We start from the raw sequence: 27,829 nt of genomic DNA on the forward strand, positions 1-27,829 counted from the left end.
TTGAATGTGAACATTTAATCAAGAATGCAGACAAAACAAGATACCGGAGCATTAACAGATGATGACCTTAACAAACGATTACCTGTAAACAACGAGAAGATGATAATATTTGGTGCTTTTCCAAAAATGGCCAACTTGTTCGAAATGTCACCATTCACTAGTGGATTGATATTGGTTTGTACCCAGTCATAGTTATTTATAACCCAACCCTCACTTTTAAAAGCCGATGTACAGTTTCCGAGTTAAGAGGCAAAGTCCCCTGTTACATCTGCTATAAGACTAAAATAAGTGGTCGCCCTGTCACTGGTTAAAAAAATACATAATTGACAGATAACATATAAATATAGGCGTAATAGAAACTACAGACTAAGGCCAATGTAACATATATCTTTATGAAAACAATACTTATACATATACGTATATGTATCATATGTAATAAGATCGAAAACTTAAATCAAAACATGTCAATGTCATGATGTACAACTGTAAAACATCGTTTACAATCTGTAAATGCTGTTCACAATCATCTTATATCACAGAGTAGATGGACGGTTTTCCAGTATTCACAATGCAGCACTAAATATACCCACATCGTATAAACACACATTTAAAATGATGAAATAGAATGCTAACACAGAATTTTAATAGAATACATGTATTCATAATAATATTGTAAAATGGCAGTTCACTAAAGCCACATTGTACCATGTATGAGAGTTTACTTTGTTTTCGTCAACATGCTAACCCTCGTATTACATAGGTTACAAATATAATTGTTGCAAATTTCGACATAGGCAATTATCATGATGTATAACATATTAATGATGTCAATTGCTACAGTAAGGTATCATTAATAAATAGGTACATGATCATGCAATAGCCACAATATTGAACACTGTAGCACTGATATTGGTCACACAACATCTGAGAAATCTTACACACTTGACTCAGGTCAAACCTCATAAGGATCATCTTGCAAACATGGTCCAGCCTCACAACTTCAAACTAATCGTTAAGCCAAGAACCTGGTCACACTACACAAAACGGATTTTGCACATATGATTCAGGTCTAACACCACCAAGCCAATCTTGCACAAATGACCCAGACCACAGTTCACCAAAACAATTGTTCAGCCAAGACCATGGTTACTCCCTATGAAACACATCTGCCAAATTTGTTTCAGGTCAATAAACAGCCAAAAGATGTTCATCCTATTACCCAGGTCAAACGACACCAAACCGGAAGACCTTCACACTGCTCTGTTCTCCCTTTTGAAAATAAAACAAACTATTGACATCACAGTGATTTTTCTTGCCAATTTATATATGTGTTTCCAGTAAATTTACATTGTACATGTGAATGGGTAAATTTGGTAGTTTGAGAAAAAAACACATGAAAATAGCAGGTCATGAAAATGGTATTGGTACAAATAAAGTTCGATGTAATCTTCCATCAATGTTACTTGCATTGAATTGTATTTGTACCAATTTACAAATATTTGCAACAACGTTTACCTTTTATGTTAAAATTAGGCGAATTTCCAAAATATTCCTAGTACTGGTGACATGAAAAAGAAGAATCAAACTTTCACATCCGTATTTGAAGAAAAAAGTTTGTATTTTGCCAGATTATTGCGATAGTAACTCAACTTTTGACATCTATATAATATGCGAGCCTTGATCAAACATTAAATACAACGAAGAAGTGAATAATAGTTGCTGTGTACTAGATTCTACTATGTAAAATAAAAGACTAAAAATTCACTCTATATACGCTTATTGTAGTTTGTATTTTTGCTCTTTATTTCTACTGAAATCGGGCGTGAAATGACTTGGCCCCGATTTCTCGAAACTTCCCTTATAACAGGATTAAGCTAAGCTAACTATTTTTGGTGTTAAATAAATTGCATAATATTAACTTCTTAAAGAGTGTTTATACTTTTGATAGGAATTATCATTAAAATAATCACAATAAACCATTCATCCAAATTTAATTTAAGTATGTATTTTGGCTAATTGAAATAAGCTACTTAAGCCTTTAAGCTTAAGAAGTTTCAAGAAATTGGGGCCTGTTTTGCAATTTTCAAAGCTAAAAATACTTTCCATGTCTGTTTTTTGTTTCTTTATTTTTTGCACATAAAAGCGTTTCATATGCAACAAAATAATATTGATTTGTCAGGCATCTAAAATTTACATATTTTGTATCAGTTGCCTTACTTACATGGTTCTCGTGTGCTTACTTTTAGAATGAACACCACTACTGCTATATGAATGTATTACACACCCCATTGTTAGCGTTTCCAGATCTATTTGCTGTTCCAGCGGCAGAACCCCATCCTGCTTGATCTCCGAGGGCGGCAGTGTAGTCGCTGATTAGGTCTGCATTCACGTCAAGGTCCACTAGGTCTGTGCTCCTGATAGCAATAAATAACCGGTGAATAATGTTTATCAAAAGTACTGTATTTATTGAGATGAGCATTAAGGTCTGTTCCCCTGGTAGAAATATATACCCGGTTTATATTGTGTATCAGGCCTGAAGCCCTGGTTGAAATATATACCCGGTGAATATTGTGTATCAGGCCTGTACTCCTGGTAGAAATAAATACCCGGTAAATATTGTGTATCAAGTTTGTACTCCTGGTAGAAATACCCAGTGACAGATGTGTATCAGGTCTGTACCCCTGGTAGAAAAATGAACCCAGTGAATATTGTATGTATTCTGGTAGAAGAAAAATGTACCAGATGTTCTTAACTTACTGCTATGAACATATTTTGTTAAATGTTTCAAATGTGTTATCACCTTGAATACTTTAAATCATGCTCGTCCTCTTTGTTTAGTTTAATTTTCATCACCATTTTCATCAAGTATTTTCAATGAAATACAAGCACATTAACTTCTCACCAAGTGTATTGATTAGATTAACAAACTCCTTTCTTACCTAGTACATTGGTTAATGAATAATGGCTTACAAACAAGGCGTTTAGAATGCACGAGATTTTAAATGGTGGTGATCCAGTCAGACAAATGTTTCCACCAGTTTCAAGTGTGATAATTAATTCTACACTCTTTTATAACATTATCGTTATGCATGTTATTAGGATAACATTGTATTTACATGTTCCCAAATGGTATGACGAATAAGTTAAAACCTTTTTGGCCAAATCTAAAATAAAATAAAATGATATACTGGCCTATCATCATAATTCCCTTTATTCTCATTCCTGTATTGATACTTTTCAGCTATTAAACAGGGCAGACAATAACATGGAACAACTAAATGGAACAACTAATTCATACAACTGTTGGTCGCTGTACTGGACTCTCCTTCCCCCACTCCTGCTTCTCTGTGAATTCTCTCCTCTGGTTGTTGCATTTTGAGATACTGCTGTTGCATTCTGGGAGTGTAAAGAATTGTGGGAAAGCTGCTCCTGGTCACCCTGACCGTCTGCTTCATGATGCCAGGGGTGCTGTCTCGATACTGGAATCTTTAATGTGGAAAGGTAAATGGTATCTAATTATCTATTAGCAGTTGCGTAGCTACATATTGGCCTTGTAGGCCTACAACTTTTTTGGAAAATTTGTATAACTCAAAAATGCAGCAAAAACTACTCAAACACTTTGAACATCTCAAAAGTCTGCTTTATTTTAACAAAATAAATTTTGGTGTTGTATTTTTAAACTACGTACAGGGTGTTTTGCTTGGTTTTATTGTTATCTTTGCAATTGTAATGTATAATTGAGTGTGTGTAATATGCATATAAAAGTCCACAAACTCACATAGAATCATCGGGCCTACAAGCTCTTTAGACCCTAGCTACGCCCCTGATTAGTTTAAACTTATTTATTTTAGTACCATCGTGAACAACCTCAAACCTGATTCATATTTGAGTCTGTTTCCTGGGTAGTAACCAGTACTGGTGTCCTTTTTAGAGGCCATATTAATGTGGGGATCAAACCAACAAACTCTTCGGTAAAAGGCAGAAACCTATACCATTATAACCTTATATAAAAGTTGGGGTTACTACCTGTACCCTGTTAGTCGTTCCATTGCCCACATGAGAGTTGACATGGGAGTTGTTGCCATGCTGGTAGAAACCTCCTTCCATCCCAGGCAAGTGATCGTCAAAACTGTCCGCTGTAGTAAAAACATCCAAGGGTTACCAAAGCTTTGTGACCATAAATTCAATCATTGTGTAGAATGTATGCAGATTTGGTGTACTGGCTGTGAAACATGACAATGCTGGTGTCCATCATTTACCCATGGGATCATGATTTTTGATCACAAATAGGAGTGAAGTCCTTGAGCACCTCAAAATGCACAAGAGGACTGGTTTCTACCCAGGATATGTTAGTGTATGAAGTTCATCATAAATAAAACTATTTTTCATCAAAATACTAAAAAAAACTCTTTTTTATCACAATACATGTATTTAAAAAGTTGTTTCTTATCACAATAAAGCTATGTTTTCATCATAATATTTAAAGGCTGCTTATATTTTATAAAAAAGCAGCAAATTGTTCATCAAAATAAAGCTAATTTTTCATCACAATGGAGATAATTTAATTGATTAAGTATACATTTAGTTGTGAAGTTTTCATCCTACAAATGTACCACATACTTGTTAAATAAAGCAGTAATGGTTACCTAATGATTCCGAGTCTACTTGCTCGGCTTTACGTCGTGACACCTCGGCCAGAGCTGTTTCTCCCTTGTCTAGCGCCATATAGTGAATATCCTATATCAGACAACATATTATTACAGACACGTCCAATACAAGAGAGAAAGTCAAAAGTAATAAATAAAATTGAATAAAGAATGAAAAACAGTGTGAACCATTTCAAATAGTGTTCACCAGGTCCTGTCAAGTTCTCCCAACAAAAAAACACTAAATATCAAAATAATTAAACAGCAGTAGGCAGGTTGAGAAGACTCCATGATATTACAATAAATAATCAGATTTAAACCACATAGAATCTGGTGTGTGTCATCTATACGTATATTATATTGTGGCAAAATGAATAAATATTATCATTTTACAAATAATAATATTATTTAAGTTACTATTTTGTCTGCTCAACTTACCATAAAAAGATCTCTAGCACCAATATCCACAGCTAACAAGTAGGCTTTATCAAATCGTGCATATCTGAAAAAGGAACCAGACTGAAACATGAAATATAATGTTTCTATTCTTTAAATTACAGTCTCAGATTATGGATTATTCTAAGCATTTGACCATGTATAAACAAAACCATTTACACATTTGAAATGTATAATATTTGTATGAAAAACTACAGAAACAAGTCCAGTAGTCGAAAGCTTAATCATAAACCCCTTTCCATGTTTCAGAACAACAACACACACATTCACAAACAACATAATAAGGTATAAAACTAGGTGTGTTTATCAAGAATTGTTTGACAAAATAGGCAAGGCACTGACAGATTTGCTCTGAAATCAGAACTGTTTTGCTTAGATTGGAGGGTCATGGCTTAAAAACCAGTAAGGGGCCCTGTTACACAAATTTATATTATTACTGGTAACTTGTTCAGTAATGAAATAGTGATTGTTTAGTTCAACAGCATAGGATAATTTAATAAATGCTTCCAAGCATAATGTCAACGGAATGTTTCTTCTTCATACACGAGGTAAAGAGATTTGTACGTTGTATTGAAGACACATATGGAGTAGGCTTTCCAGTGGCATCGTAAGCATTGGTGTCATCATTCTTTCATGTTAGCTTTCTACCCTAACCCTTTATCCTCCAGTCTTAATGAAGAAGGCAGCAATGCTTATTGGCACAATCTCAGATGAGTTTGATGATCAGTCGGAATGCACTCCAGTTATGCCCCTTGAATTGTCAAAATTTAACCAATGCAGTCTCCAGTCAGACTCAAATACCCCATACTTAAAAAGGAAACGGGTTATCGAATTATGATTTAATAGATTTTAACCTCAGAAGATGGTGAAAGAATCTGCGCGCCAGTCGGCTGATTGGGTCTCGATAGTCGAGAATCGTCATCTCCGACAACGCACGCTTCGGGGCATAGAACGTGCCCATGGCCGTCTCTAACTGAACTGTGTGGGGGAAAACAGGTGAAGATGGAACATTATCATCTGATATAATCACTATGTATCAACTCATTTCACATTCACAAAACTATACCTTCATTTAAAACAATGCTTTAATTTGTTTTTAACACAAAGTATCTGCCTTATTATATCCAAATTGTTTAGTTTACCGAACTTATCACAACATTATTCAAGTTATGCCATAAGCACTATATGAAACAAAAACATTTCTTATGATGCATGGGAAACTATGGTCCCTAAGGAAGTCCATTATGTTGGTGCAAACCAAACAAACTCACGGTTGTGTGTACAGACCGAATTCTGATTGTCAACGAATCTTGTTTCACATCCAATAAACAACAAACAACACATCAAATCATAAACAATTAAGATATCATTACTATCTCACCTTCCCTCTCAGCATTGAGTGGCATTTTCAGGAGGTGGGTGACAATGGCGGTCAGGCAGCTGTAACAGCTAGCTCCATCTGTGTCCCAGCCCATAGCACCAAGCAGGGAAACGGCCTGTGGAAAATATGTGGAGAATCATGTAACTTTATAGTGGTCAGACAGCTGTAAAAACTTGTTCCTTATATTGCTTAGCCTATAGCATCATACACGGGAACGACAATGGAAAAATATCGCAGCAACATTAAACATTATAGTAAGACAGCTGTAAAAGCTTGTTCCTTATATTGCTTAGCCTATAGCATCATACACGGGAATGACAATGGGAAAAATAATGGAGCAACATTAAACATTATAGTAAGACAGCTGTTAAAACTTGCTCCTTCTATGTCCCAGTCCATAGCACAAAGCAGAGGAACTATTATACCATTCAGACATTTGTAACGGCTTCATCATTCAGTGTCCTTGCGTGGCCGACCCAAAAGCACCAAACAGGGTAACAGGTGCAAATAGAGAAACAGTTAACAGTATAGCAGTGAGACAGCTGTAACGGCTTAAATATTTTAGTGTCCCAGCATTGAACAGCCAATAGCATCTAGTAGGCAAAAAGCCTAAGAACAATAGAGAACCATTTAACAAGATAGCAGTAAGACAACTGTAACAGCCTGGCTTTCCAGTGTCCCAGTCTGCCCAGCCCATAGCACCAAGCAGGGAAACGGTCTAGGGACTTGAGAGAAACATTATAGCAGTCAGAAACGGGGTGACAGTTTGAACATTCAGTGTCCTGACGCCCAGTCAATAGCACACAGTTTCCTATTTCAGAGGCTCAAAAATTGACGTTGAGGCATATCGTACACTGCGAGTTATTTACTCGGGGGTGTAAAATGTAACATACCGCATACAATGCTATATGCAAATGGTAAGGATCTAATCCACGACCCCTCGCTTTAGTACCTGAGCATCAACGGGAACTCGCTGTTAATGCAATACCCAATTTGCATACTAAACAATATGCATTACCTCTTCGAGTTGTTTGGAGCGGATGTATTCCTTGACGAGCTCCACACAGGAGAACCTCTCTCTGCTGACCACACCCAGCGGCATCAGCAACACCCCAACAGGGCCTCTGTAAATACACAACCAGATATTATAATACAGAGACACAAGTTTTTCTTTAAAAGTGCATACACTGGTACACCATTTATCAATATTTACGTTTTAAGCAGTATTTTCAATGGATTGTATACAATCATTATTTACAATTGTTTATTGCCAAGAAGTATATGGTATTAATAAAACTATTTAAACCAAATTGAGAATGGTTAGATTATTTTTATGAATTTTGATATTGCTGTGTTGTTATGCTCGGCTAGTCCCTGTAGTAACTATTGCACCACTTCAACTTAATTAATTGCTATTAATGCCAAGGATATTGTATATTTATTATGTAGAACAAAATGTAACACCATTAAAACCTGATACGATCATAAACGCTCAAATACTTGTAAGTTCTAAAACTGCAAACAACAATCCTATCGGCTTAATATAGTTACATATTTACAAGGTTCACCATAAGGGAGTGGTTGGAGACTCTCGATTCTAGAATATTCTGAATGCATTGAATAATTTAAGATATAAACAAGATCTTTCACAGCACGCTAAACTATACGCCGCTTGGTCTTTGAAATAAATAAATTGATGACGTTTTATGTGCCTGTTAAAACAATCAAGAAAAAAGTGAAAAGTAAAAAATGCAAACAATAGTCATTATTCATATTTAGAATAATATAGCGTTATGCAGGCTAGATGTCTGATGCCCTTTGACAACTGTGTGAAGTATAATGTCCATTGAATGAACGGTATTGGAGATATTAGTGAAAATGCCGTATTGCCCTTAAAACTTTAATAAAACTTTTTAAGTGGATCAAGGGCCATAATTTGTATTTAAGATGACATGGAGTAATGTAACATAATTGTGTGTAATTAGAGGTCCATTGAATAAAGGGTATTAAGTTATTGATGAAAATGCCAACTTGCCTTAAACCTTTAACCAAATTTTCCAAGTTGTTCACGGGCCTTAATGTTTGATGGCCCTTGACCACTGTGTTAAATATAAAGTCCATTGAATGAACGGTATTGGAAAAGTAAGTGAAAATGCCAAGTTGCCCTGAAACTTTTGAAGACAATCAGGGCAATAATTTGTACTGAATACCATGGAGTTATGTATCCTTACTGTATGATGGCTGTTAACAATTGTGTGAGGTATGAAGTCCTTTGAATGAAGGATATAGGAGTTAAAAGTGGAAATTCCTATTTCCCCCAAAATTTTGACCTGACACAATGTGCCCTAAAACTTTAACCTAAGTTCCCAAGTCAATCAGGGGCCATGATTTGTTCTTATTGAGTTATTGAATCTAATTGCATGATGGTCCTTAACAAATGTGTGAAGTATAAAGTGAATGAAAGTATTGGAGTTATAAGTGAAAATGCCAACTTGCCTTAGAACTTGAACTGAACGCCGATGCCAACCCAGATGCTAACACTGGGGCGAGTAGTATAACCCTCCTTATTCTTAGAAAGTCCAGCTTAAATGTGTATGATTCACATTATGCAATAAATAGTTTCCACTTGACCTATCATAGATGAGAGCGAGTGCATCGGTGTAGTCGCCGTGCCAGTCAGCAGCCTGAGGGTCAAACGCACACCACTGTAGCTCCCTCAGGGTCGGGGCAGACCTGAATTGAGGAATTGATTGGCTGCAGGTCAGGATTTATAAAACCAATCAGTTTAATCATTTTACAATCGTCAAATATTAATTAAAAATAAATTCTAAACTACGCGCAATTTGCCTGAACAAGAACTCCTACAATGTTTAAGAAAAAAGATTTGAATGAAATTCACTAACTTGAAGAATCTGGCGGTGGGAAGGATGTTCAGGGGGTTGGGCTCCTCTGACAACAGTTGCAACCTCAGTGGGGACAGAGCAATGTCATATACCTGTAAAATAACAGAGGGCGTTGGTAAATCAGTATAGATAAATTCTGGAATCAGCTATGGGCTGTCACAAGAGCATCACAGACAGATGATGTATATTTTTTATGCTAAAGTCCATTTCAGAAATAGAAGTGCAAGAGTTCATATTGAGGAGACATTAGAAAGTGCCTCTTGGCACACTCAGAACCTAGAGACCCTGGGTGAGAGGTAAATATCTTTACTATAGGTCACTGTCAATCCCTTAAAAAAATACAATTCCAAAATTCTGATGTGTTGCCTGCCATAATTGTTCAGGCGAAGTCACCATTCTCAATGTGCATACTAAATTTAGACCCTAAAAAGTAATTGATTGGAAATGAAATGAAAGTGCCTGTAATGTTTGTATTTTGTATTTCAGTTCAAATGTCAATGTCCAAATTCAACTGAACATTGTTCCTGCAAACTCAAAAAAGCCGTGAGTCAATAATTATTTAAAAGATTAGTTTTGAAATAAATATCGACGTCTATGAACAAAATTAGCAAATCGAAGAAGTAATTGTACATTACATTAGTTGATAGGACAGAGTCTATGACTGTAGCACAAATATCTCACCTGTATATCCCCTCGAGCGCTTCCAACATAAAATATTGTGCCAGTTGGGTGCCACGCTATCACACTGGGGATCTGGAACAACAGAACAAATGTGGAAAATAAGACTTGTGTGTATCACATTATACATATATTTTGTGATTTATTTTTCTAAAGTTATACGTTAATCGGACTCTCACACTTGTAAATTTTAGTTATCTAAATGAAAACTTCGATGTATAAATATTTCCTGTAAATGACTTTTTTTTAATTTTTCAGGCCTAAAGAAAGTCAGAGTTGATCTCAAATTTCCCTTCTGCCTCATTGTCATTTTAGCTTTTATTTCATGAATCACGATCTTTAGAAGGTATGCGTCTAAATAAAGACTTGACAGTATCTGCCTCTCAACATTTTAATTATTTTGCAGACTGTTTATACATGAAGTCCGGCGTTTTCTTTAACGGGCCAAGTTATCTCCATAACTTACCAACCCAGCCCGGGTCATCTGTGTAACCTTCTTATTCTCATCATAGATCACCTGAAACATTAACTAACTCATATACTACTTGTATGCTACATGAATGCCTTGAAATATTTAACAGCTTTATAAGTACTTCATGAATGCCATGAATATTGAACAGTTAAACAACTACATGTAAGCCATGAATGTTAATATCTAAAATACTTCATGTATGCCATGGATATTAATAACTAAAATACTTCATGTATGCCATGGATATTAATAACTAAAATACTTCATGTATGCCATGGATATTAATAGCTAAAGTACTTCATGTATGCCATGAATATTGAACAGCTAAACAACTACACATATACAATGAATATCAATAGCTTAAATTCAACATAAATTCATTGGAATATTTTAAAGCATCAGTAATTCATGTATGCTATGAGATAATTTACACCTTAGATTTCAGATTGAGAATTCTTGGTGATACTGCCCCCTGATTCCTAGGAATAAAAAATCATTACCTCCAGCTGTATAATTTCAGGCCACAAACGACTTAATACCACCTTATCTAAGAATGCAACATTCACTTTCTCATAATTTGTCAAGAAATTGTTCAATAATTAAAGGGAGGTTACAAACCAGAGTGCTGTCTGCACACCCCAGAACCAGTCTATCTTCCCCTGGACTGCGTCCCTCACACTGAACCATACCTATTTATACAGACAGTCATACACTAATGGTATATATATATATATATGGTGTATATATGTATTATTCAAACAATAAAAACACATTGCTCAAATATCATCATTGTCATATATATGAAAAATCCACATTGCAATATTTTCATTCCAATAAAACAAATCAAGTCAAGCATGACCATCTGATAATGCTGCATACCACAATAACAACATTAATCAAATATTCAAATTAAAGTAATAATGCTTCACTGGGGTAAGGATAAAAGTATTGGCTTATTATGTTGCCTTATTCTTAGAATGTTCTATCTGACATGTTAATACTTTCAAATAATCGGTCATAATGTTTCAAAAAATGAACAAGTGTTGTAAATAGAACATTCAATTACTGGAAAGTGTAAAAACCTAAGTGTTTTAGACATTATGGTACCACTAATAGATATAATGTTTTTTACAAGTACAGGGATATATAATCTCATGTTTCATCATTATAAATTGTAAGAATAACGCGTCGATATATTTAAATTGGCTCCTGAAAATGCCACTACTCATCAGTCGGAATAAAATTCCTTAAATCGGTCAAAAAGCTTCAACTTACTTTTGAGAGCAATGTTGATCACTGATATTCTTTGAATCTGAAAAGAAGTTATACTGTATTACAGTTTTATCATGTATATATTAAACATGAATTACAAAATCAGCAAGGTTGAGAATGTTCATGAACTCGACCTCCACAAATGGTACGTTCCCACGTGAAGGTCATGAACGGATAGAACTTTTCGACCAGTTTAACGATCATCAATTACCCCCGGGTACCCGGGTATACCTTTCATGCCGCAGAATTAACACAACATAGAAAAGTAAACTAATTAATAAATGATTTCTTTATCATCATTTCTCAAAATGGTAAGATGATATGCCATCTCTGTTCATAAGAGTTCAGTCACGTTGTGTAACGTCATCTATGAAAGAGCAAATGGACAAGAAACAACCTTTCATTCACTTCAAGCAACAGGCAACAATGCTGGTGTAAGAAACTCAAAAAAACACACCAAACATTAGATTGTATTGTTATATTAGTAAGGGGTTTTAAAATCATATCTGGGTACCTTCCAAAACATACCCGACCTAAGATTACCAAACCATGCGCTATTCTCTTTGTCCCTCAGAATGGAAACTAAAACTGGGTTATACATGGTTAACAAACCCATGATTGCTTCATTCCGGCTGAGATCTATTTACAAAATCAAGCTTGAGATACATGAGAACATGTATAACATAAAACCACCCCGGGTTCCCACCTTGTTCTGTACAATCTCATACGTTGCAGCCTTCACTGTCGTCTCTCCAGCAGACCCCATACCCTGTTCCACTGTGTAGAATCGGTAGGCATGTAGCTGGCTGAAAAACAATAAAAACATTAAAGTTTGATTGGTGGTTACCACGTCGGACAATTACAAATCCCACATTACATTACATGCAAATAAGCTTACTTTAGGATTGTGTTGCTTTTACATGTTTCAAAGTCTTAAAATGGAACCATTATAATTAAAATAAAACAGCAGCATTCCTCTGTAAAATGTATTCTTAGGCACAACGTGAGTAAATGCAAACGTTTATTTGTTTAGGTGTGTATTTTTTTTTAGTTGAACAAGGGGCAACATTGATCAGTACCAAGTTTGAAGACTACCAAAAGTCATTCAAAAGTTATTGATTGGAAATGTCCATGGTTTTTCAAGTAAAAGATGAAAAAAAATGGACTTTTTTACCTATCCTATTGACATAAAATAGAGGAAAAGTGATAAGCATAGACATAAAGGCTGGACAAAGCAATCCTAATGTGCAATCCATGCTTCACAGACGACACAAAATCATGAATACATTCTTGAATTTATGCAGCCATTTCACCCCACGAAACATTTATTAAAAGTAAGATAGAATAATTATTTAGAAGTAATCAATTCTAAAACTACCTGAACTTTGTAGAAACAGGGTCACACTCTGTCCTCGTAAAGGTCATAATATCAATATTCGGTCTGAAAAGAGAAAAAAAGTTACAAGTAATATTTCATAATATACATATGATTAAATCTTTATTAGAATGATTATGTGTCGCATGTTAGAAATATTTTGTTCTCAGGCCATAAGCTCTTTACATTCAACTATTACAAATGCCTCAAGTTATGAAGTAATGAATTATATGCATTAAAACAACAATGTATTACCCATGACAGGACACTGCAATAATGTTGGCCCTATCTCTGTCTGTTGCCATAGGAGACCAAGGCATTGCTTCCTTACTGGAGTTACTCCACCAGACCAGCACCTGTAAATATACAGTAACCATGGAAATATTGAAACAACATGAAGACTATATGAAATTGTTTTAATACTGGTGTTACTCCACCAACCCCGCATCTGCTAATACATATATTATGTAAACTTCAATTATTTACTGTAGTGTGTAGTTAAAATATGTTAGGAAGTCAATCTCCAATATTCAATCTCTTTAAGACAGTTCATCCATTATTTACAGTCCAGAATAATTGATTAAGAACCAGATGATTCTGTATTGGTTACCGCTATTTTGTTATTGGAAAGTCAATAAGGTTCCGGCAGTAGTTATAGGCACCTGCTTTATTTTGCCAAATCAGAAGGAATTATGATGTATTGATGTGGTGCCGTAAACATTTTCATTCCAGACAAAATGTCAAAAGAAAGATATACAGACACTGAAATAGCCTTAAAATGTGTTGATGAAAATGAAATTATATATGACGAAAAAGAAAGACATCTGATCAGAATAAAAACAGTTGAGGTAACTTTACCAGTAGAGAACATAAAAGAAGCTCTCAAAAATGTTGAAAAGTGTCAAAGTGCACTCCATGCATACATAAAGCAGAGGATAATTCTGAATTCTCCAACAGTTAGGTTCAACAAAGGGAGGGATGTAGCAGGCCTTGAGGCCCAGATTCAGGACTTAGGTTTTACAGCTGGTACCAAACAGGCTCTAAGAGACATCAGTGAAACTGGGTACCAGTGCCTGCAGGAGTGCAACCTTTTAGACAATCTTGTGGAGCTTGATGCTGAGAGAAACGGCAGGGTGGTTGTGTTTGGAAGGGAGGTTGAATTAACAGTCCAGTTTGACATGCTGGTGCTTCTTCCTGATAATGTACGGGTTGCTTATCTGAGCAATGAAGATGTTAGGAAGGAAAAACGGTTGAAGGCCAAAAACGAAATCAGTGAATCTAAACATACAGAAGCGGTATCTAATAATCAGGTGATGAATAATGGAGAAAAGAAAGTTGCAAAAGCTACAAACAAACCAGATCCAAAGCAAGGCAAGAATACTGAGACAAAAGAAAACAGTTATCAGCAACCAAAATGCATAATGCATACTCATGAAAACAATGGTGCTTATGGTGATGATGATACTTCAACCAGTGAGGCAACATATTCTGTTGCGAGTTTCGGGAAGGCTGCTGTGACAGTAGTGTTCACTGCCCGAGGCCAGGTACCAGCAACGGCGGTCTATAGACAGTTAATGTACATGTACGCCCACAAACTGTCCACCTTTCACATCCTTGTGTTTCATCTCGGCCCTCTTGTTGAAAACCAGCATGTAACCCTGTATGAATATAGGGTTCCAAAGGTATTGTCTAAATGGATTAAAACTTTCAGAAGACAGGAGAAAACAAAGGATGTTCAAGCGAATGAGGCAAGTAAACATGTGAACCCTCAATCTACAAACTTTGCGCCCTATCAGTTCAATGTTTGTCTGACTGTTAAACAAACAAAAACACTAGCTCATGAAAGAACCATGGCTGAAATGCTTGACTCATCATATCTTGATGTCAACAAGCTTGAGTCAAAGTTCAGACAGATTTATGGCAGAAACCTGCAACAGACGCCACCATTAAGAGATTACTTTCGATATCTGGTCAATGATTGCCCCGGTGTGAAAGACCATTTTGAAGACAAAAAGGCTCGCTTTGACAGATATGTTGCAAAAAGGGGAAAACGTCATGAAATGCGAACAAAGAAACGTGATGAGAAAGACAATGAAAAAACTACTGCTGAGAGTAAAACTGAGTTTACATTTAAGACAATTACCGCAGATGGTAACTTTGGTGATTCAACTTACAGAAGTTGCAGAAGTATTGATCAATTGTTAGGAGATCAAAAACACCCCATCATACCATCATACAGAAGTAAGGTAAACCACCACTTTACACATAAATTTACAGATGAAGATATATCAACAGGACGTGCAGAGGAAAATATTGCAACTGGTCACACAGACAACAATTACACAACAGGTTGCACATATGATGATAACACAACAGGATGCACAGATAATGATAATGATATTGCAACAGGACGTACAGATGAAAATATTGCCAGCATTACAAACCGAAGCAATGCTACATGTCAGCCCGAATATCAAAAGGATTGTAATGGAGTGACCAGGATTATCAGCAGAAATGATCTGAATAGTACACCATTAATTGACAAAGATGTTGATAGAGTAAACATTTTGGAGAGGACTGGGTGGCAAAGTGTTTCTTATGAAAAATCTATGGATGGTATGACAACCAGATCAGCTAATAACACTGATGGCATGAGCAGTGCCAGGAATGATGACAGTTGGCTTATTAGATACGAGTTTCCATAAACTTTATTTTATTAATAAAGAAAATCCGACATTTGCACATATTCAGGTATCTTCAGACCTTTGTGACATTATTGTTATTGTTGATGTGCTGGCAATATTATAAAAAATATGTATATGTAAGCAAATTCTCATTATGAGATATAAGCAGACAAGTCTTATTTGTGATAAAAACTAACATTAAAATTAGATTTTAGAAAAACGTATAATTAATAATAGTGCATAGTGTTTCTTATGAAAAATCTATGGATGGTATGACAGCCAGATCAGCTAATAACACTGATGGCATGAGCAGTGCCAGGAATGATGACAGTTGGCTTATTAGATACGAGTTTCCATAAACTGTATTTTATTAGATAGGCATAATAATAGAATAAAGAAAATGAAGAATATGCAACATTTTCACAAATTCAAGTAAATTCAGACCTTATGACATTATTGTAATTATCGATGTGCTAGCAACACAATAACATATATGTAAGCAATTTCTAATTTTGAGATATGGGCACACAAGTCTTATTTGTGATAATTGTAACATTAAAATAAGAAAAATTAATAATGAATGTTAATGCACACTGCAGCTGCAGACGACAATGACACCGAGGCTTTGACAATACCTTCACTTAATTCTCTTAAAAACAGACAAGCTATAATCGAAACTTAATTTAAAACTGCATCAGATTTTAAAAATACAACAATAAACTGTACAAACCAGATCCTGGTGAATGTTGACTGCTACCCTCCGTTCAAGCCTCCGCCCTACTGGTCCAGGGATGTCCAGGTTCGTCACCTGCAATGAACACACAGATGGCTCAAAGTTTAGACTTATTTATGATGCGCAATTGCTGTGATGCTAGATTGGGTTATGACCGCCTACATGATGATCTGTGTTTGTTACAAAATAGATCCAAGTCAGTGTACATGCTTGTCCAGGGATATCATGTGACTTGTAAATTTCTCCATTGTTTCCTGGTTTGAATAAATAACATCGGGGTGAACAACGTCATGTCAATTGTAACGACAGCTTTAAGCTGAAAAGAATCACTCTTGAGTCTATATACAGGTCAGAAAGCTAGAGAGCACTTTTTTAGATGCATAAAGAATGTGCCAATGATGTGGTTCGAAACAACAACTTATTTGGTTAGAGGTGGACTTCTATACTACAAGACCACGCAATCCGTTGCTACACAAGTTTGTTGTCATTGGTACAACATGCGTCAAACTGCATGTTAATAACATACAGTCAAACCCCGTCGGGTCGAAATCGCTTGGCTCGAATTCATCGTTGGTTCCAACAAGATGTAAAGGATCGATTTCTTTATACTGAAGTTGAAAAAATCCCGTTTGGCTCAATTTTTCCGAGGTTCGATGTATTTTCACCTGTCCCTGGAAGCTCAAGTCAACAGGGTTCGACTGTACTCAGATTTTAGTTTTGGTCAATATTAAAGGTTTTTCGTGCGGCTGATGACAACAAATCCCATGCTTGCTCAAGACATAACACAAACACAACTTTTTTTGAAATACGGAAGAGCTTTCAACAAAACCTCAGACCTTTGGTTCCCAGACTGATATTTTTTCCAGCTTTTTAATAGCCTCCCCAAGTGGTGGACGTTTGCAGAAGTATACATAGTCCAGACGAGACTTGTCTGAGTACGTTGCTACAAGGAACTGGTCAGTCATCAGGGCTGGAAAATTATACATACACATTTATTATGCATTTGTACCATCAGGGCCATGGTATACCAAGTTTTTAAACTAGGGATGGCAACGAGTAGTAAAATTGGTACTCGAGTACTCGGACAATCTTCCGATCGAGTACTCGGGTACTCGATTACTCGGATAATTTGAATTTGTTTTCGGGAAAGACAAGTTCGTGTATACATGTACCGTTCATGTATAGTGTGCGTTGGTCGTAATATTGGCATATTTCATCTTTAAATAGGACTGTCATTATGTACCTTACCAGAAAAATCAATAAAAGAAAAATGTTGTTTCATGCTTTTAATTTGTCCTTTTCATTTCATTTTGTACATACACATGTACTACAATATAAATGGAAAGAAATACTTGGATCATTTTCAAGCGTCTAAATGATCGAGATTACAATGAACAAAAATATTTATAAATTTATTGAGTTGTTTACTCTACGAAATAATACTTAAAATGACAATTTTTCATACTGAAATATTGTTGTATTAACTCATTAGTTTGCATAATTCCTGAATTAAGATATCCACCAATCAATTGTGATAATCGTTGCAAAAAGTACGCCCAAACATGAATCATTGCTCGTAACGGTCGTTACTAATTGGCGAGTCAACGTCCATTGTTTGGTGAAAACTCTCTAATTGGTATACACTACAATTATGTAAGAAGATGGAGATGTACTGCTATCAAAACTTCGCTAATTGACATCAGTGATGTTTTAAATTTGGGCCCTTTGTTGACAGTTTGCAACTCTCACAACAACTGTCAATTAATTTATTAGGGTCAATTGTGTACACAGCGGGGATAAGAGGGACCATATATTGTCGTCTTGGAACCGCGCCAGATCTGATACTTTAATCTGTAAATCGTGTATTTGGTGAATTTTATAAAACAAATAATATTGTTTTTCGAGTACTCGAGTAGTGATTTGGTACTCGGTTGATCGATTGAGCACTCGAGTACTCGGGTACTCGTTGCCATCCCTAATTTGAACGCATTCAAAGAAAACATATATTCAAATGTATCACTGGAACATAAGACATTCAAACATGCCATAAGATTATAAGACATTCAAACGTACCATATGGACATAAGATATTAAAGGGTTACATAAGAACACTTTATTTTCTTATTTTTCTTAGTATGCCAGCAGGCAAAATGATACCACAGTCAACATTTTCAGAAAGAGAAATTATTTCAATATATGTAAGACATTTTCATTTTTTTTCCAAGCATACCTGAAGATGGGCACTGGGTAATAACTGTTTTGAAAATACTTTTTATCTCATGCACTCACCAAAAGTTATACCTCAAAGTCATTGAATAAAACACTCCTGCGAGTTCATCTTTCATTACTCATATGGTATTTTTCTTTATATTTGGACCGCATAAGAATGTCAAAAATACAGAAAAAAATATTAAATAAATTATACATGAACTCTATGAATGATGTACATGTATATTGTGTATGAATCATACCATCATTGACCGTGTCGCTGGACAGTTTGCCGATAAGAGACTTGTCCACCAGGAGTCTCTCTATATCTCCACTGTGCCCCGCCAGCACTACGTTAACCACGCATGCATTGTTCAATATGAGCTGCAACGCTTTACGACTCCGCCATCGTACCTGAACCACTTTGAACGCAGACAGGAGCTCCTGGAATACAAATAACAATTGCAAGGTAATGTTATACTAATTCATTTTAGCTTAAAGCTGATATGAATTACCCTCAAGCATTTCTCCTGAGTATTATCTAGTACTGGTGTGAGGCAAAGAGAAAATGCAACAGAATTTGTTAGACACCCTTACCTCTAGATCAAATAGTAAAATTATCACAATGCTCAAATTTCAATTATCCAAATCAAAGTCGATATTGTGCGGATAAGATATCATTTTTCAACAGCTCATAAGTTATGGAAAGTTAGAACAAAGAAAATGTGTCCAGAGAGAAGCAAAACCAATCAAATTTTGTATAAGATGCAGACACCTATACCACTACACCACTCCCAGCATCATTGCATGGTTGAAATATAGCCTCAATCTATGTTTTACTTCAAAAGCAACAAGAAGCTCCCACTACTCCAAGCATCATTGCATGGTTGTGATGTAGCCTTAATCTATGTTTTACTTCAAATTAACAAGAAGATCCCACCACTCCCAGTATCATTGCATGGTTGTGATGTAACCTCAATCTACGCTATACTTCAAAAGCAAGAAGAAGATCCCACCACTCCCAGCATCATTGCATGGTTGTGATGTAACCTCAATCTATGCTTTACTTCAAAAGCAACAAGAAGAACCCACCACTCCCAGTATCATTGCGTGCTTGTAATGTAGTCTCAATCTATGCTTCATTTCAAAAGCAACAAGAAAATCCTTAAAACAAGTTGAAGTTCGAACCTGATTTGTTGTCATGAGCATTTTCAACATTTCATTAGTTGAGAGTAGTTTTTTGCTGATAAGCTACTTAAGTCACTATTATAAATCCTCCACAAAGCGCTATATGACCAAAGGGCTATGAACATCTTACTTTTTAAAATTTGAATGTAGATGACATGATATCTTTATTTTTTTCTGATTTCAAAATTTGAATGTCAATCCCAGATAATAATCATGCACAGTTCATAGTTAACATGATATCTTCAGTTTTTTGTTTTTGTCAAGTTTTGAAATTTCATCAAAAATAATAGAAATAGTAAATAGAAAAAGAAATAATATTGATGTTGTGGTTTTTAAATTTTATAATTCGTTAGCTATGCTCAATCAAAAACGTTACAAATGGTTCGTAAGTAAACGTTAAACAGAACTCTATCATTATAGTCACAATGCAAATTTTCACTGATTAAACATGCAGGTAACAGTAAGCTGGTGAGATTTCTTACTTGCTATCTGTTTCAGTTAATTTAACATTTTTTATCATTATTCAAGTGTAGGATTATAGCTGAATAAACTGTCATATTTACAAATTACATGTATCAAGAACATAAAGATTTAACACCCTGTTTCTTCAACACAAGTAAAATGTTCAGCATTTCCACCTATGAGGTTATGTTTGACTTCAGGTATACATACAGTACACAGAAGATAGAACAATTTAAGCATAGGTCCCCATATGATGCTGTATAAATTGAAATCATTTAATGTATATTCTTTTTGACCTTGTAAAATTGGTCATTTCACATCAGAATTCAGTTGAAATAAAGAACAAACAAGCAAACTGCCAAACTTTACCTGTTAAGTAATTTCTGCCATTTATTTTACATATAAGTTATCAATAAGCAATACTCTTCCAACCATGCTAAACCTATATGGCGTCACCATGCATCAAATTTACGACCAAAAGAACGATAAAATGAAATATTTAAGCATATGTATCAGGAAGTACTAACAACAGTTGTTTTTTCGAGTTTAGGCGCAAAACTTTTGGTGCAAAAATCCCAAAATGCATCACAAGTAAATATATTATGTTCAACCATCAGCACAGAAACTAAACAAACCTCCATCTCTTTGATATTGTCTCGTAGCTTTTCTGGCCGTTTGTTCTTTGGAGCCCATAGCATATCACGGCCTGCAATGCACAAGAACACTTTGAAGCAAGATCCCTGATGGTGGAAGCAAATGATTTTTGAACATTTGAGTGAGAGGTGGGCACATAAGACGACACGCACCCTCATTCGGCAAGGTTTTACTGATGCCTAAACCGACGCACAAGTATTCCGTTTTGAAAAGAGAGTATTTGAAAAACATTACTAGTATGTTTCCTTCTCATGAAGAAACAGTGGTTTGATTGAGGACAACAAATATAATACAGAAGATTTGACACGACTCCGAACTGTTATGATATATATATCCATAACTGTTTAACCATTGCGGACATTTCAAAATGTTGCAAAAACAATTATTATAACAAAAATCATTTGAGGTATCCATGTACTCATACACATGTATGAATAGATGTTATAATTCAGCCGCAACAAGCAATTTTGGGCCTTGGGACAATTTTCCACAAGATCTGATCAAACAATAGAAACATTTAAATAGTATGGTCTGGGACCAATAACATGTAATGCACCAGTCAATTGTAACCACGGCCCCCCAGGTCCGGGGGTATACCGTGGATAGCCGGGGAAAAGGGCTGTGTTTTTACTTTCCAGGTGGCTCTGCAGGGCCGGGTGACCGCGGTGGTTGTTGTCATTGTGCCAAATTTAGCAAAATGGGGCCTTATATAGAGTATCTGACGGACTTGAGCACAAGCTCATGTGATCTTTTGATAATGCTCCAATAAAAACCTTCAGCCTGGTAGAAGATCTGGCAAGGGGCATATACAAGATGGCTGATTTCAAGCAGCTTCCCACCGATATGAGCAAGCTGAAATCAAGTCTGACTCAGGTCATAGAGGACAGAAAAATGAACAAGAACTCCCTTCAACAGTCTGGCAAGTCAATCCTGACAAAGATCAAAGCTCTGAGGGACACACTAAACCAGCTGCTAAATGAACTGGAGAAAAAGACAGTGGAACAGATGGACAGTGTCCTGGCTGGGTCACTACAGAAGGACATTAACCCCTGCACACATATACATAACCAGCTCAAGGCCTTGATGGACAACATCCAGGAAAGCGGCAAAGACAATGAGCCAAATTCCTATATTGGCCTTAGAAAATGTGAAGATAAGATGAGAGAGGCCAAAAGTCTCCTTCAGGAGATGTCCCCTAAGCCTGAGATAAAAGTCAGTTTCCAAGCTGACACTCAAGCCAAGGAAGTGCTGTCTCAACTGAAAACACTAGGAACGATCCAAAATGTTTCTGAAGTCCTGGCAGGAAGTCTAGCAGAACAGGAAGTACAACCTGTAGACCCTACAAAAGCATTCCGTGCAATGGAAGGGAATAAATATGATATAAAACTCAAGACTGAAAAAAAACATTGTTATATTCGAGGAATTGCTGAAATTCCAAGTCGAGAAATAATCCTAGTAGATTATAACAATTCAAAATTGAAGATGTTGAATAGCCGGTATGAGGTGACAACACATTTTGATGTTCCCCAGTATCCCCAGTAAATCTGCCACACCAAAGGCAATGAACTGGCTGTGGCTTTTGACAATGGTTTCAAGCTACATGAAATCCACTTCCTGACAGTGTCAGCAGGCAGCATCACCATGACCAGGAAGTTCTCATTTGACCATAGCTGTAACTCCATCAGGTACCACCAGGGCCAGCTGTATGTGGGCTCCGAAAATGCTCTGTACCTCTACAACACAACTGGCCAAATGGTAAAGAAATTATATGAAGATACATCATCAGGGTGGACAGTGAACCACTTTGCATTGAGCCCAGATGGCAGGAAAATCTACATTCCAGCCCCTGATCACCAGAAACTAATCACCATTGACAACAAAGGCAACAATCTGGCCACACTCAAAGACCCAGACATGTTTGGGCCAGTTGGTGTACATGTGAGTGAGGTCGGACATGTGTTTGTGTGTTCATATTACTCCCATACAGTGGTGCAGGTTGACCAGGAAGGCAGGAAGAAACTGGTTAGGCTGGTCAGGAAGGGAGATGGTATCAACTTTCCACGAGCTGTCTGGTACAGCAGGGGCACAGGCATGCTTATTGTGGGAGGAGATCAAAATGATATCCTGGTGGTGAAACTTCAGTGAAAACAGTTTAAGTATACCAGCATATCTTTGACACACTAACATGTGACAACGTAGCCCCAATACTTATTTCTTGTGTTCTGTATTCCTTATTGGTTTCCTTCAGCTTCATGTTTTACCTAGATCTTTTATCCATGTGCCAATAAACACAATTAATATTTGACTGCTGGGTGGGTTCCATTGCAGAACTGAAATGAAGTTTACGGACCTTCGCATATCACAATGCGATTTTAGTATTTTTTGTATTAATCAACATTGAAAATCAGATTAGATCATAGCTTTTCTATTTGTGACACTGGACTCAATTTTGTTCTGATCTTTGGTAAAGCCATACTGTAGGTGTCAATTAAAAGCTATGTGTGGCCATTATCTCCTGTCTCCAGTCCAAGTCTAGAATCAGTTTGATTAAATTATAAAGAATTATCTTAGTTCACTAGATTTACAGAATTAAATGTAATAAATTGCAAATAGTTCTACAATTCAGCTATATTCAACTAAAAGCAATAAAATGAAAATCACACTTTAGCCACTCAGACTGGAGTCTCAAGTCAATGTCTAGACTCAGAAAAGCAGTTTTATTAAATTTTAGTGGTGAGAATCAGTTCCAGTTTGATTTTCGATAATTGGTTCAACTCAAGTAACCAATCTTCTATAGTACAATCGGTTTTTGACAAGACCGTAATTGTCATTTTATTCTTGTGCATTAACTCGTACTACATGAACTTAACTATTATTATGGTATGTGTACATATGAAGTTATTTAGCCTTGATGTTGTTGTAACTTTTGGCCATATTGTTAACAATATCAACACTTCTGAAAGTTTAAATGAAGGCGGAGAAAATTGGCAGACATTTACAGCACACAAATAACAAGAGGAAAGAAGAAAAACAACTCACTGTTTGAATAGACTATCGATTATGTCCAAAAACAATTCATTGTCACTGATTTCAGGCCCAGCTTATCAATTATGATAAATGTAATTTTCTTAGTTTGAGTTTACAAATTCGAAGAAAATTAATTTCCTTAGTTAAATGTAACAGACGCTAGGTGGTGCTGTAAGTCAGCACGAGGAAATCTAGTATTGGTCGGCGAATTAAGCTTTGGAAAGTCAGACTGGCGACACTAGGCTAATTTTTAAAAAAGTAAAACATTTTTATGGACCTTGTGTGTACATTGATCATGTGTGATTGCCTATATGTATAGGATATATAATACAAATTTGAATAACTTTGTACATATATTTAAAATGTTGATGTATATGAAAATGATATAATTGGATTATATGAAGTATCTGTTATATTATATTTAGGAACTGTATTTATGTAGGTATTAGAAAACCCTAAACATCAATATTAACTGTTAAAAAAGGAAGTTAACAAACCTTCCGTGAACTGCTGCTTCTCTTCGTAGTAAGGCTGGCCGGAGGCTGTAAATACACAATACAAATTTATAGTACATGTACATCTTACTGTTTTACCTTTTGTTGAAAAACAAAGCTAAATTGGTCAAAATATGCTATTAAATATAGGTTTTTAATATAAGCTTTTTTGTGTTGTTCATTTATTTCCAAATACAATGAAATATAAAATACTTTTAAATTTTAAACGATTCATAAACATATATATGTTAGATTGACACGCTTGGTTTCCAATAAATTTCACAAACACAGCCATGTTCCTCAACTTTCACAAAATCTTTAACCACACTTACCGATACCTTGATCTGCTTTGTCATGATAACTGTGGCAGCCAATCATGTGGTCTGTAACAAAAACAAATCTTACTAGGTTTGGATTTTAGTTCACATGAATTGCAATAATATAATTCAACTTGATCTTTCGCTCTTGATTTGTTCACTGGATAAAAATTGATGTAAAAACTGATGTATGTTTTAGCTTGTAAAAACTTGTAACACTTAAAACAACGCTTGCAAGATAATACAACATAGAATAAATTTGACTGTTTGAGCAGCGGGTGTGTTACTGACATCACTACTTTCATCAACATCACATATATTACACTTCGATAAAATGTCATTTAACCAATCACAGGTGCCATTTTTGTACCATCAGAAGGATATTGTGTTCATCTGAATATGAACGCAATTTAAGGACAGCAGTTCATCGAATGAAGTGCTATAGGAGGGTAAATGTCAAAGGATGTTTACATAAGCACTCTTTGAACAACATGTTCTGTAATCATCAGAAAATTATGACTGAGGTACCCTTATGAAACATCAGAAAATTATGCTTTTTTACACTGGATGAGTATCAACGAACAAAACATATGAGAAGCACCTGCACATACTTGGGATTACGACATTGCCCTTCAATGACCAAAGGAACAGTTCAGTCAAACAAGTCGTCATTTTACTGTTAATGTACACTCAGGTCAACCTGCCTTCGGAATCTGAAAAGTAGAAAGAAACAATTTTTTGGGTGCCTGAAAAGTGTTAGTTTTTGAACATGTATTCTATCATTTATTATCCCCTTATTCTTCAGTGTTGAACTAAGGTCTGTATTTGTGATTCAGTCCGGTACTGTCTGGAAACAGCGTTTATTTATACACTACCAACTACACGATTTTTGCTGATTTTGCATATCACTGCTATTTATCCTTTCCACAGACTTTATCTTTTAATCTAATTTTCACTGCTTTACAAGCATAATTCATTTCTATAAATTCCCCCTCGTCAAGATTCGAAGTAACTTAATTAACGTTAATTAAGGTAGCTGTCAATAATTATAAATATAATTCCAGTCAGTTTTACTAAACTCGTACAACTCAAGCCTTAATCCAAAATTCACTTGCAGTTGGTCCGTACTCAAAAAGTAGTTTCATCATTGAGAATTATGCTGTGAAACTGTGAAAGTTATTAGGCATTATTGTCACTCAATTCACACTTTTCTAAATTTTGCATGCTCTTGTTAAACTTTTGTGAATGTGTATAGATAATCAATTAGTTTTGTCTTGGAACGAGCCAATTTTTGCGAAAATGCATGGAAACCAGTTATATAAGAATAGCACGGACTTTGACTTTCGGTCCAGCCAGCCCCGGGTAAAATTCTCGCTGTGTGCGGACGACCAAATGGTAAAATCCCCGCCAAATGCCCCCGCACCCTAGGGACCCTAGGTAAGGCCCATTCCCGCTATATTTTTGTGAACACAAAACCACCGCATTCACCTGGCACTGCGGGGCCACCTGGAAGGTAATAACACAGCCCATTTCCTCGGCTATCCTCGGTATACCCCCGGACCTGGGGGGGCCGTAGTTACAATTGACTGGTGCATTAGAGCTGTCAAAAATTATCGCGAAATCATGTGACACTAAGACTTTTATATTTCAAACACAATGATCACAGAAAAAGAACACGGTTTAATGATATAGAATGATAATAAGCAGTTTTATTTTAGGATAAATCTGATCGAGAGTGAATCTTACTCACTTTGATCTGCTAAAAGCACTAAAATAACGGAAATATACAGTTGTTTTGTTTACCCGGCCTTGACCTTATCACCACGACTAAGGTATTCCGAATGCAGCAAAACACATGAGTTGTAAGTCAACTGTGTTACACAAGCTTTCAGAGGTTATACAAGGATGATCTTCGGAGAGTTGTAAGATTAAGGATCCTTACAGGAGGAACTTATAAGGTAGGCAACAAATTTATGTGTGCATGTACTATATTTGCAAACCTTAACCCATTGATCTACAGAATGTCCTTCATCACTTTCGTCATCATGACTTCTTCTGACTTCATCAACAATTGAACCACGGACAGACTACAGTGTACTGTATGATATTGTAAATAAATTCACTAGCTGATGTTCAAGTTGTCAACCACAATTTGGCTATATTTTGGAACATTACTACCCATGAGGCTTTGTGTCGACGATGCCACATCAAAAGCCAAATAAATATAACGACCAACATGTCTGCCAGTGACATAACTATTCACAAGATGTTTAAAGATTGAGCTGTATGGGATAAGTGTGCTTCCATAACACTCTGTGACACTCATTAATGCACCAGTCAATTGTAACATCCCCCCCCCCTCAGTCCAGCCAAGCCTGGGAAATATCTTCATCCTGCAAGAATGAACTCCGCCAAATGCCCCCCACACCCCAGGGACCCTAGGTAAGGCCCATCCACAGCTATCCTCAGTATACACCCGGAGCTGGGGGCTGTGGTTACAATTGACTGGTGCAATAGCGCTTAGACATTTATCTGATCCAAATAACACTTAACACTTGATTTGATTTACTATTAATACTATGGTGAATATCAATGCTTGTTACTTTCACAATTTTATATTCACATAATTTACATAACTTACCTGTACTTACATATTTAAAATTCAGACTGTTCAGTGATGGCTTATCATATTTTCATTTTAAGATTATTTCTAATTATATTTTGTCTAAAATCCAATATAAAAAAGATGATTAAAGTTTCAGTTTTTTACATTTGTTGACTGCACATAAATATTTAAACACTGCAGTATCTCAGTGCAATTGTCATTGCCTACCTCTTTTAGCGTAGCATCTCTATTAACACTATATAACTACTTACTA

General features: G+C 35.9%; 2 protein-coding genes across 4 annotated transcripts in view; one reads left to right on the top strand and one right to left on the bottom strand.

The window, feature by feature from the left end:
* Positions 1-26,778, bottom strand: LOC128208851 (WD repeat-containing and planar cell polarity effector protein fritz homolog). 3 transcript variants are annotated; one of them, XM_052912494.1, is made up of 27 exons: positions 26,701-26,764; positions 26,286-26,456; positions 25,562-25,663; positions 24,966-25,016; positions 24,637-24,681; positions 21,094-21,164; positions 19,072-19,252; positions 17,437-17,570; positions 16,598-16,675; positions 13,439-13,539; positions 13,187-13,249; positions 12,515-12,614; positions 11,812-11,848; positions 11,155-11,225; positions 10,531-10,581; positions 10,068-10,139; positions 9,387-9,478; positions 9,115-9,216; positions 7,502-7,607; positions 6,484-6,598; positions 5,957-6,080; positions 5,085-5,148; positions 4,647-4,737; positions 4,027-4,136; positions 3,299-3,486; positions 2,285-2,414; positions 1-1,269 (listed from the first exon to the last, which is right to left on the bottom strand). In XM_052912494.1, exons 3-27 carry the CDS (start codon positions 25,620-25,622, stop codon positions 1,225-1,227), a joined length of 2,283 nt encoding a protein of 760 aa, XP_052768454.1. In that variant the 5' UTR covers positions 25,623-25,663; positions 26,286-26,456; positions 26,701-26,764; the 3' UTR covers positions 1-1,224. The 3 variants fall into 3 exon arrangements, with proteins under 3 accessions (XP_052768454.1, XP_052768453.1, XP_052768455.1); XM_052912493.1 differs by lacking the exon at positions 26,286-26,456 and having other exon boundaries at positions 26,701-26,778; XM_052912495.1 differs by lacking the exons at positions 1-1,269; positions 26,286-26,456 and adding an exon at positions 1,298-1,558 and having other exon boundaries at positions 26,701-26,778.
* LOC128208852 (atypical kinase COQ8B, mitochondrial-like) overlaps positions 26,778-27,829 on the top strand; it is an 18,863-nt gene continuing 17,811 nt past the window's right edge. The window contains exon 1 of the mRNA XM_052912496.1: positions 26,778-26,908. The gene's annotated coding sequence lies outside the window, so the exon portion shown is untranslated. The remainder of the gene's footprint in view (positions 26,909-27,829) is intronic.

Source organism: Mya arenaria, chromosome 11, assembly GCF_026914265.1.
Source record: "Mya arenaria isolate MELC-2E11 chromosome 11, ASM2691426v1".
NCBI lineage: Eukaryota > Metazoa > Mollusca > Bivalvia > Myida > Myidae > Mya > Mya arenaria.

What these genes read in the sequence shown, in the direction of transcription:
- LOC128208851 (XM_052912493.1), bottom strand. Translation starts at nt 25,622, where the DNA reads ATGACGACTTGTTTGACTGAACTGTTCCTTTGGTCATTGAAGGGCAAT. An exon ending in CAAAGCAGATCAAGGTATCG is followed by an intron (nt 24,682 to 24,965) that starts GTAAGTGTGGTT and finishes GTGTATTTACAG; the next exon opens with CCTCCGGCCAGCCTTACTAC. An exon ending in CTCGCTCTCATCTATGATAG is followed by an intron (nt 7,608 to 9,114) that starts GTCAAGTGGAAA and finishes GTGTATTTACAG; the next exon opens with AGGCCCTGTTGGGGTGTTGC.